This window comes from Camellia sinensis, chromosome 3 (assembly GCF_055761805.1).
Source record: "Camellia sinensis isolate YWXY chromosome 3, ASM5576180v1, whole genome shotgun sequence".
NCBI classification, from domain to species: domain Eukaryota; kingdom Viridiplantae; phylum Streptophyta; class Magnoliopsida; order Ericales; family Theaceae; genus Camellia; species Camellia sinensis.
The window spans coordinates 85,661,950-85,674,295 of NC_138963.1; the positions used below are offsets into that span (position 1 = coordinate 85,661,950).

The following is a 12,346-nucleotide window of genomic DNA, read 5'->3' on the forward strand; positions in this document are numbered from 1 at the left end:
ATTGTGGTACTAACCACTTCCCACGTACTCAAAGTATTCAAACCCGGTACGCTTGGATACCAAGTTCTCAAGCCCCCCAAAAAATACAACAAATACAATCCAAAACACTTGTCAATTGCTACATAAATCAGAGTAGATAATCCTTTCATTACATAAGGTTAATGATACAAAAAAGTTTAACAAAAGTAAATGCCCTATTAGCTGACACCTTTCTAAGCTCTGACTTGGTTACAACAAAAAGAGAGACTAGCTCATACAAATAAAGCCCTTGGCTATAGAAAAATATACAATCAAAACAAACAAGCTCGTGCTCCCCAAAGTCCCTCCAAGCTATTGTCTTGGCGGACGCATGCCATCAATACCTGAAAATGTTTTTCCCAAATAGGGTGAGCCACAGCTTAGTAGGAACAATCTAACACAGTATATGAGGTTTAACGAAGATATAAATGCAATGTGCATATACAATGCTAGAGGTAAAACATTCACACCTTTATATAGTCATAAAAATATATCGAGTCCATATCCCATTTCATTTTCCTTCAATTCATTTCAATGTATGAGCCAATTTTATTAGTTTTCAATAACCCAAATGAGGCTACATCTTAATGGTTCAACAATTGCATAAATAACATACAAAGACTTCAACTGCCATTTTACGGATATTTCGTCCGCGGGATTGGCACGCATGTATAAATTTCGGGACTTTCAACCAGGACACTCCGGCCAACTTAATTATAATGGAGTCCATCCCCTTTCTCCTCCCAAATAATGGAGTCCATTTCCTTCCTCCTCCCAAATAATCATACATATACAATGTATTTAAAAGCATAATCACACATGGAGTACATCTTCTTTCTCCTCCCAAACAATCATATATATACAATGTATCTAAACATAATCATATTCAATGATAATCAACCATGGATTAGTTTCAATTTACCTAGGCCTCATGCAAGTTCTACAACACTCAAAGTTATCCTCCACCGATAGCCTAATACAGATATTTCTAAGTGGATATACAATCTCAAGATAGATAATTTATTCAAAATTTCTAAAGATGTGAAGTATTACGTACTCAATTCCACCATCTATTTCAATACTTGCTCAATTCCATGTTTACAACTCCAATTTCAACTATTTATACAAATAAATATGACAATCATTTTAGGGCAAAGATCCCCTTTTCAAAACATCAAACCTAAGTGCCAAAATCAGCTATTTTGATACCACATGACTTCACTTTCAAACCCCATGTTCATTTATTTCACTTCTACCAAAAACCCCTCTTTTCATTTCACCCAAAACCTAGGTTTGTTCAAACTACCCCTAAATCCCACCATTGTTACATAACCACAAATAACTAAGTTAGAAATCATAACAGAGTGTAAAAAATCCCTACCTCAAGAAGAGAAGACGAGTAAAATAAGGTTAAAACTCCAAAGACACCAAGACCCAACTTCGTTTGGATCAAAATGAAGATCTTGAAGCACTTTACTAGAGTGAAGAACACAATAGATCTAGGTCAAAATATATATATATATATATATAGAGAGAGAGAGAGAGAGAGAGCATTTTAGAGAGAGAAACTCAAGATCTATGGTCTTGGAGAGTTTTAGAGAGAGAGAGAGGAATGAAAAAGTGAGCAAAAACATTATCTTCACGGACTGTTATACACGCAGTCCGCTCAAGCATGGAAAGTGATGCTCAAGCATCAGACACAAAGTTTCGTTCGAGCTTGAAAAGTTATGCTCGAGCGTGGAATGCACACTTCTAGAAGTTTTGTAGACGAAGGACCCCGCTCGAGGGTAAAACTAGATGCTCTAGTGTCTACCTGCTTGAGTGTAGGAAACGCCGCTCGAGCGTCGAATACACTTCTTCAGTATTTGCAGGTCCACAAGAATACTGAGAGTTGACAAATCCCGCTCGAGCGTAATAATTGTTGCTCAAGCAAAGGAGCAAAATCTGTGAAGCCTGCTCAAGCGCAAGAATTCCCGCTCGAGCGGAAGAGCCAAAATCTAGGCAACAAAGGTTTGCAAACACAAGCAAACAACTTGTTTCAAACGCACAACTACAACTCGATAACCAAAATTAGGAAAAGACAAGGGAAACAAGATATAAATAACCATTCAAACTATACCAACCCAAGTTCGGAGTACAACAAGAGACGGGTCAAAAATCGGAATCGCTATAAACATAAAGAGAGAATGAGAGAAAGAAAGATGAAGATAATAGAGAGAGGGAGAGAGAGAGAGAGAGAGAGAGAGAGAGATGAAGAGAAAAAATAAAAAATAAAAAATTTACCAAAAAAAGGTTCACAATCAATCTTCACTGTCATAGATCAATACAATATCAACAAAATAATCAAAAACACATGCATTGATAAATTTTTCACTAATATATTTAGTGATAGTTTTCATTGAACATTTCAGTGATAAATTTATCACAGTGTGATTCGTAAAAAATTACATATTCCAAATATGACTCATTCACTCACTCACACTCATGCTCACGCTCACGCTTACTCACAAGACACCTCATCTTATACACACATACAAAACAAGATTGATTGATAAAATTATCACTGCGTGATTTGTAAAAAAAAATACATAGGCCAAATCTAACTAATTCACTCACTCACACTCACATTTACACTCATAAGACACCTCTTCTTACATACATATATAATAAGATATACTGATAAATTTATCACTGATAAATAAATTTGCAGTAGATCTACTTTGAAAAATAAAGAGAAACAAAGAAGAGAGATGAGGAACAAGATATGAAAAAAGTCTTGATCTCTTTGGTGACCACGTACAGTACCAAATTGGTGTTGAAGATAACAGATTGACATTGAAAATACCTAGATCTGAAACCATGGATGAAGTTCATCATCAAAGACAATAGATCAATGATATAGTATTGTGGCAGTGGTGGTGATGTCGAAGGCAAGCAATAAGGGAAGATGACAGTTGTGTGAGGCGAGCAAAGGCGAGGGCAAGGGAGGAAGACGAGGGTAGTGGTTGAGGTAATTGATGTTGGTGTCGACAAAGGAAGACAATAGTTGAGATAAGCACCATTGATGGCGACAAAGGTGGACATTGGTTGATGTGAGCAATAATGGGTGACGGTAGATGGTAGCGAGAGGTATGGTAACCGTGGTGATGTATGGAGGTAGTGTAGAGAGATGAGAGATGAGAGATGAGAAATGTGTGTGTGTGTGTGAGAGAGAGAGAGAGAGAGAGAGAGAGAGAAATGTTCTCTGCAAAATATTAGAGAGAGTAGAGAAGAAAATATATTTAATGATAGTATTAAAGGAACAGGCTAATTTAGTAACTTTTTGGCTATTTGACTAAAAAGGTAGGTAAAAAAAACTTGTATGTTTGGGATGACTTTTTGGCTAATTACAAAAAGATGTGTAAAAAGTAGAGAGAAAAGAGAATCTTTGACTTTTTGGTATGGGTTGTTGGCTTTTTGGCTAATTTTAGTAACTTTTTGACTAATTGGCTAAAATAGCCTATTGCCAAACGAGGCCTTAGTGGTGCATATGAAAAGCCTCTAGGACTTGTCGGATAATAAATTGTTAAAGTAGAACTGACTGGTAAATATCTCTTATACTAACTCTCACAAAAAGCATCTCGGTTTCTTTATATTTTCTTTTATCGAATTTAAATTTGATTAAAAAGTATTTAGAAATGATTTCCTATCTTTTTGTCATTTGTTCATCAAGTTAGGAGATAATTATTTTTTTTTTTCATCAAATTGATAACTTATCAAAATTTTTATTAAATTTGGATTTGGTTAAAATTTAATAAGATGAAGCATTGAAAATAAAAATAAAAAATTAAATCAAATTTGATAAAATAAAAAAAAAAATTGGGATAAGAGAAAAATGTTTAAAAAGATTTTGATAAAATAATTTATATAAAAATCAAACTTTTTATTCAAACTAAAAATTGAATTCATTGATGAAGAGTTGAAGATGATTTAACATTGGATTAATTAAACTTTTTACTTTTTGTAGTTTGCCTTGAATCTTACTTTAGCTTTTATAGTTTCAATTGAACTTATTTGGTATTTACATTAAAAGTTTAGTTTTAATTCGATTATTTAATTTAAATTGAAGGTTAAAATTAATAATTTTATAATATTTATTAATTTTTTAAGGTGTACATGTAAATAAAATTAATAAAAATTTAGAAAAAATAACTAAATAAAAATTAAACTTTAAAATATAAGAATCAAACTATTCAAATTAAAAATACAATCCTAAAATAAAGTTTGGATCAAATTACATGATTGAAAAGTGTAATTCACCTTTAATGGTTGAGGAGGCGAAGGACACGTGCTCAATCACAAGTGGATGGAAGCATTAAAGAAAGAAGGAAAGGGCAGGGAAGGTGAGAAGGAAAGATCCTGCATCAGCGAAAGAAGGAAGTGGGGGCCACCTTGATTTTAGTGGAAAAGGTAAAGAAGAATGCTATATATCAAATTTTTTACCAAAAAAATATTATTTTAATATTTCCAACATTATTAAAAAACAAACTATGAGTTTGTTTCACAACTCTTCACTTATTTAGGTTTGTATATTTATTTACATTATATTATTTTTTATATTTTTTTTTATAAAAAATTACATCCCTACATACGATAGGATATCTTTATTTGAGAAATTGACTATTTTAATAGATTATTTAATTTTTTGATTATTTTAATTTGGTTAAAAAAATTATATTTAAGAAGTTAGTTAACTTTTTTATTTTTGTAATTAATTTGATAATTGAGAGAAAAAAATAAAATAATTATAAATTAAATATAATATTTTATTTTATTAATTATTTTAATCTATTTTATTTTTTAAGTCGGTAATTTTAACTCTCCTTGGAAACGAGGCAGATATGATATCAAGGTTAACTTAGAAGTGCAATGATTAATAACTAATTTAAGGACAAAAAGTCAAAACCCTAACCTAAATTTGATAAGTAGTGACTTAGGCCTAAAAGATCCAAGGGTTATTTTAGTAAGATGATTATAATTAATTTTTTTAATAAAAAATTATTTATAAATAATTTTTTATGAGAGAAGAAGTGAGTTATAATTTGAGAAGGGAATTATAACCCACTTTTCAAAAGGGGCCTTATTTTGGAAGATGAAGGAAGGAGTGAGATTGAAATAGAGGTAAGACTTATTAAGGCCTCGTTTGGGGACAGGCTAATTTAATAACTTTTTGGTTATTTGACTAAAATATGAGCTAAAAAAAATTAGTATGTTTGGGATGACTTTTTAACTTTTTACGAAAAGATGTGCAAAAAGTAGAGAAAAAAGAGAATCTTTGACTTTTTGGTATGGGTTGTTGGCTTTTTGGCTAAAAAGTTCGGTTGCCAAACGATGCCTAATGTTATGTTTATTTTGAGAGATAAAAAGGGATTCATAAGTCTTCCGAATTATGATAGGTCTTGAATGTTGTGATTGAGATGGAGGTCAAAGACTTAATATTTGGCTTAGCTTTTTTTTTTTTTTTTATATATATATGTTGGCCTTTTTTTTTTTGAAAATTAATTTTGAATGTTTTTGTATTTTTTGTTAAGTAAAAATCATTTTTATTTGTTTTATTATTTTATATTTCTTTTATATAAAAATAATTTAACAATTCCTACACTAACAACTATCATTAAAATAAACACAATTTTACTTAATCTCCTCACTAACAATCCTCTTACTATTAATTCGCTCTATTCTATATCTGAAAACAAATAGGCCCTAATAGTAGAGCTCTAATCAGAGCTCTACTAACGTGAAAAAAAAAAAAAACAAAATATCACATCACATGGTGAGGCTCACCATTAGAGAGCTCTATCTATAGCTCCTTATCCAGAGCTCTCAATCATTTTTCATACTTGATACAATAGCCTAATTTGGAAAGTTAGATATTTTAATTAGTTATTTGATTTTTTTGACTATTTTAACTTGATAAAAAAATTGTATTTGAGAAGTTAGTTAGTTTTTTTTTAGTTGATTTAATAATTATGAGAGAAAAAATAAAATGATTATAGATTAAATGTGACATTTTATTTTATTAACTATTTTAACTTATTTTATTTATAATGAATTATTTTAATCCAACTCTCCTTCCCAAACAAGGCGGATACGATATCAAGGTTAACTAAGAAAAAGTATAATAATTAATAGAACATTTACACACAAGTCTTTATTATCAAAATTATACTTCATTAAATCCTAACTAAGATTTTTTTGACATTCAAGTCTCATTAAATTTTTAATAGTCCAAGTTGTCTTTTAAACAATGATTGTTTATCATTTGTAATTATCTATAAAGGGACATGATGATTTAACATTTATTTTTGATTTTCAAAATTTTAAAATATCAACTTTCAAATTGAAAAAACTCAACAAAAAAAAAATTACGTACAAAAAAAAAAGCTGATCAATGTATTTTGTTTCAATTTTCTGAATTCAGTTTTCTAAAAATTGAGTTTTTTGTTTTTAGTATTTTTTATGTTTTTAGTGAATATTTTTTAAATTTCAAGTAATTTTTGTTTGCTTTTTTAGATATACCTTACTTAGATGTATCTAAATAGTAAATTTTTTGTAAAAAAATTAATAAATACACAAAAATACGAAAAATGTACTGAATTTTCATTTTTTTTGTATTTTTTGTATTTAGTGAATTTTTAAAATATTTTTTTCACAAAATTATATTTTCTAAGTGTATTTATGTTAGGTGTGTCTAAAAATTAAAAAAAAATGCTTAAAATATTTAAAAAATTAGTGAAAACAAAAAAATACAAAAAATGAAAAAATAGAATTTTCTGAAAAGTGAATTCTGAAACTGCAAACAAACAGAGTGAATGTGTTTTTTTTTTTTTTTTTTGAAAAAATTAAAAAAATTGAATTATTTTTTTATGCAAAATTGAAAATTTTGTGCCTATAATAGAGTATGATAATAGAACATTGGTGTACAAAATTGAAAAAAAAAACTTTAAAAAATAAAAAAACTGATAATGTTCTCGATTTTATTGAATAATTGAATTAAACTAGTAAATAGAAGGGCAAAAATGTTTAATCTCAAACTCTATTTTTTTTATCAGTTAGTGAAACAATTATCTAAAACATTAATATGCAAAATTAATAATGTTCTTAGTTTAAAAAAAAAATGATAATAGGGTAATTATAAACACACCCCCTGAGGTTTACTTAAATTACAAATTTTCCCTGTGATTTTAGAAATTACATTATGCCTCCTAAGGTTTCTAATTTCATAATAAATAGGCCATTTTATTAATAAATCATCAAGTTAATTAACAGTTTTTAATAATGTTAAAATTTTATTTCAATTAATAATTCAAATAATTTTATTTTTGTATAGGTAAATAGTTAGAAATTTCATTTTTTCAATTAATTATATTAAATAAAAAATTCTGACAGGGAGATATTTGTAATTTTCCGAACTACAGGAGCAATTCGTATTTTAAGCAAATCTCAGGAGATATATTTATAATTTACCGTTTTATTTATTTATATATAAATAAGACTTTTAAATAATGGGATACTTTTTCATAAATCTCTTTTCACCTACATATATTGTATTTATTCCATATTTTTTTTCTCATGTTCCAATAAGTCCTATTAGTGACATAATTATCAAAATACCTTTAATAATATTCATATTTACAGTATGAATGTTCTATAATGTGAATGTTCACACCGTAAATGTTAACATATCAATATGAACATTTGCATGTCAAAGTGAATATGCACATTATAAACTATGAATGTCCACATTACTAAATTGTTAACCGTTCAAAAAATATTTATAAGAATAGAAATATTCATAAAATACTTTAAATATGACGATTAAGATTTAATAAATCAAATATCTAAATAATAAGATTTATTAAAATATAAAATATTTTATAGACTAATTAAAATATAAACACTTGAAAAAAAAATTTCTAATAAATTTTTCATAAATAATTAACTCTAATATAACTACTTTAAGGACAAAAAGTCCCACAGAAATAACGGACCACTACGTACAGTACTCACTTAGTGCTGCTGGTATACATATGCCAATGGTTGCTCTCGTATATTTCTCTCTGTATATTTGTCATTTATCATAAGCTCATGTTTGATAATTATATATTTTAGTAAATAAAAATTATTATAAATTATCATATTATTTTTTTATATTTTTTATTTGTTTTTTTAAAATTTAAAAAATTATTAAAATAATTTATTTCACAGGCTTATTCTGTGTATAACAATAAATACCTCAACCCCCCACAACCAAATGAAGAAAGAAAACACGAAAATTGTAGAGACAGAAAGGGCGGAGTGAGAGAGTCGGCGTTTTCCTTCCTCCATTGCACACATCTCAAGCATCGCTGTAAAATTGTATCTCTCTATTTAATCTATATCTATAGACGTGTAACGGCTACTTTTGATGATTTGGATTGGAGGTGAGTGATTGTGATTTGTCATACATGAATAATACCCTCTTCTTCTTTGTGTTATTTATTTATTTTTATTTTTGCATTCAGTTTGTAGACTGATAACACCCAAATGGATTACAACAATGACAGGTATGTTGCGACCTCTTTCACTATTTTTTATTTTTTTTAGTGTACTGTGATTTATAGGCTGCGAATGCGAATGCGTTAGTTGTGATTTGTGTTGATGGGGTTTAGTTCCTAAAATGTTGATTCCTTTGTTGGTTATTCTTTTGTCTATTCCTGAATTTCTTTCGATTGAAATGCTGGATTTGTGAGATGGGTTCGATTCATTTCATTTCCTGGCTTCTGGGTTTCTTTTACTCTACAGCAGTCATAATGGGAAAATTAGTATGAGGCTGTGGACTCTGATTTAGTTACTGGGTCATCTCTCTCTCTCTCTCTCTCTCTCTCTCTCTCTCTCTCTCTCTTCAATTACTATAGATTTGTGTTCCTGCATTAGATATGTTTGTGAAGGAGCTTTTTTAGTACCCATCAGAACTACTTGCTGTTCTAATCTCTTACACTAACTAGATCTAATGCTCCAGTATTTCTTTTGACCCCTTGTAAACTGTGGTGGATGTTGCTACAATGCACCAAAAATATAGTTTTATGGCATGGATTTAGCTAGCTCATTCCTTAAATTTCTGCCACATTCGCTTTGGCTTAAGCTTCAATCTTTGTGATTTTTATATTTACATTTTTACCTTGGAAATTTATTTATATCTGAGATTTAATGCTTAAAACGACTTTTAAAATGGAAGCAGTGAAATGTGGGACTGGCATGGAGAGGATTACTGTCTCCCGAAGGAAACCAATCTTGGTGAGCCTTTGCTTTTCGATTTACTGGTAATGCAAGATATTTGGGTGTAAAGTTTTAATGTTGAATGGGTTTATTTTCTTGTGAGCAGACCTATCTCCATGCCTCTGGGATGGAGTAAGCCAGAATGAAGAAGATCTGTCTTGCATGTTTGATGAAACAACACCAGTTAAGGCCTGTGGGGATTTGGCTTACCATGTTGCTGACAATGGTAGTTTTATACTTTAGCATTCTTAATCTTTTTAATGCTTGTTCAATTTGAAGGACACTATTTTATTTGAAAAATTTAATGCAGTAAACATGAACAAGGAATTACAGCACTGCAGGGAGACATCTGCACAAGTAAAGAGACGTCGAATGCTGCAATTTGACAATGAGATTTTGGATTCCCCTCTTTGCAATGAGGACATTTCATCTGTCTTCTTGAAATCAAAGGTTGGTTCAAGCTTGTTTTTCTCTTGTGGAAATTGATACATCTTATACTGTTACTTGGGGGAAAATTCTACACAATGGTCTTATTTTGGTTTCACATAAAAGATAACTGTAAATTTATCATCCACCGCATATCAAGTCTGCCTGTCTGCAACTCATTTGTCATTGATAATTCATTTTATGCTGTAAATGTTTCATCAGGTGTTCATTATCGGTCAGAATGCAACTTATGGACTCGTTTAGCTTTGGGTTTTGCCTAATTAATTTGTATATTCTTGTTCTACTTAATTTGTTCTTGCTCACTTCATTAAGTTTGTTTTAAACACTTATTTATGATCAACATTTCTGTTGGAATTATGTTTAATATTAATTTGTGTGATTGAATGAAGTTTCACGAAAACTTAGATCCCTCATTTTGGTTCTGTGATTAGGAGAGAGAAGATTCACTTGAAGATGCTTTATCTGATATGTCGCATTGGGTGTCCGGGTTTGCAGGTTTGTCCTGTAAAGTTCTGTTCTGAGATGAATAGATTCTAAATATTCATACATGTTTTTTGGTTTGTTTGTTTGTTGTTATAATATGTGCTACCAGAGGATACATCTGCATCTGGTTACGATGGCCTGGATCAGTCATCTGAGGGATGGCTAGCTGATTGCTTTAACAATGATGAGATGCATTGCAGCACTGATGAGACGTATATATCTAGGTTTTCAATTCAATATTCTTCAATTCATTTTTTTGTTTTTATTTTTTCTTCAACTACTATAATATGTGGAACACAGGAATCTGTCTGGGCAGTCCGATGTTCAAATCGATATTTCAGGTACATGAAGTAGTATTTGCTATTCAACGTGTCAATTATTATTTTTTTAATTTCTGTTTTTTTAATACTTTTTTCCTTTGTTTTCTTGGCTCTTGATGTATTTATATTCAATCTATTTTATTTTTCACATTTATATTAGTATATAATTCTACATCACTGTTTTAGAGTTTTGCAACACCCCACCTGAATATGAAGCTACTGTGGCCCAAGAGCATCCTAGTGGAACTCGTCGAAATGTTGTTTTCAAAGGTTTGTATTTCTTCTCAATCTTATTTTGTACCACATACTGCTTAAATAAAAAATTGTTATAAACCCTGGAGTCTTTTCTTTATGTAATGGAATTTTGTTGTTTTAGAATGGTCACAACACACCCTTGAACCAATAATGTCCAAAGAAGTGATTTGTGAAATAATCTTTGTACTCGCGTGTAAATTGCAAACATTATTGTGCATAGCACTTGGCCCATATGGTAAACTTAGTTCCATCTATTCTCGTCTCTTTGTTTTTCATACTTAGGTAGGAAGTCATACATGCGAACTCCGACAAAGTTGGCTTCATCTGTTGCCTATCCATTTGCCTTTATTAAACCATGTGGTGTCCATGGAGATGTAACTCTAAAGGACATAAACCAGCGCATACGCACTCCACCACCCGCAAAATCGAAGCAAGGTAATGAAGAGGATCCTTCTGCCTCGTATCCCACTTCAGCTTTTTCCGGGAAGCCTGTTGTTGGCAAAACTAAAATTCACACCGAGGGAGGAAAAGGCAGCATCACTATCATGAGAACCAAAGGCTGAATAGATAAGTGTTCTCCAAAATTTCTTTTTTGTGGCCTTGCTTGGTTCATTCTGTTCCAAGGTCAAGTTTCTTTTGTATCATTCTCGGGCACCTAGTATAACAAGTTAGTACTTCATTCTTAGGTTGGTGTTAATTCTTGGAACTCATAAATTAGGTTAAGCGTTTATGTTTCCAAGTGGTTTTGTAGGTGACAAATACCTGTTGTTTTATAGCTGGTTGGGACTGATTCAAGAGTCAAATGAGGATCTTGATAGCTAAGAGATCCTCTTAGCTGCTTCTTTTCTTTCAAAAACTTTGTTAATGATTTCACCTACTTCCTTTTAATGTGAAGAGCCTGTGTTTACTTGGTATCTTGTGTTGCTTGAGAGATTGCTCTAGTTGCAAATATATGTATAGATACAATGTTTTCATTGATTTTGTGTGACCGGATCAATTCGGTAGAATGAAGATTGTAGGTGCTAATGAAAGTTTAAATATCTAGATATCAGTATGATGTAGTCCATTGCTTGCAAATCCTCAGTGTATGTTTCTTGAGAGCTTTCTCAATAATAGACATAGAAGTTACATTTAATGAGGGACTATGTTCCCTTCATCGGCATGTGGATATTATTAAGGATAATGTATTTAGAAGGTTTACATAAACCAGAGAAAAAAAAAAAAAAAATTGGAAATAATTTCTTCTGCACTTCTTTTTAATGGTTATGTATTTCTGATGTATGGATGATTGTTATGGATTGGTGGTACCAAAACTATGGTTTCAGACATATTTCAGAAGCATAACACACATATAGATCTGTAATGTGGTATGGTAATGGAATATTTTATAACACATTCTTTATGCCTCCTGTATAATTTTTAATCTACTTTCCAATGTGAGATCATCAGATGGCTAATGCTCTTATGTTTTTGGTTGTTTACTTTGTTAGAACAGGTTTCTCTCCGTTAGTTTGAGTTTGATTTGC

The 12,346-nt window shown here is 30.5% G+C and overlaps 1 protein-coding gene across 2 annotated transcripts; it reads left to right on the top strand.

Annotated features, from left to right (window-relative positions):
- Nucleotides 1-8,121: 8,121 nt before the first annotated feature.
- Nucleotides 8,122-11,734, top strand: LOC114297246 (protein XRI1). 2 transcript variants are annotated; one of them, XM_082920262.1, is made up of 10 exons: nt 8,122-8,480; nt 8,562-8,603; nt 9,278-9,333; nt 9,422-9,541; nt 9,626-9,765; nt 10,194-10,257; nt 10,355-10,457; nt 10,546-10,586; nt 10,752-10,835; nt 11,103-11,734. In XM_082920262.1, exons 2-10 carry the CDS (start codon nt 8,584-8,586, stop codon nt 11,381-11,383), a joined length of 909 nt encoding a protein of 302 aa, XP_082776388.1. In that variant the 5' UTR covers nt 8,122-8,480; nt 8,562-8,583; the 3' UTR covers nt 11,384-11,734. The 2 variants fall into 2 exon arrangements, with proteins under 2 accessions (XP_082776388.1, XP_028097452.2); XM_028241651.2 differs by having other exon boundaries at nt 8,126-8,480; nt 10,355-10,469.
- The last annotated feature ends 612 nt before the right edge of the window (nt 11,735-12,346 follow it).

Coding starts and splice junctions, on each gene's coding strand:
- LOC114297246 (XM_028241651.2), top strand. CDS start 8,584: ATGGATTACAACAATGACAG. Junction 10,470..10,545: donor GATGAGACGTATATATCTAG/GTTTTCAATTCA, acceptor TGTGGAACACAG/GAATCTGTCTGGGCAGTCCG. Junction 10,836..11,102: donor TCGAAATGTTGTTTTCAAAG/GTTTGTATTTCT, acceptor TTTCATACTTAG/GTAGGAAGTCATACATGCGA.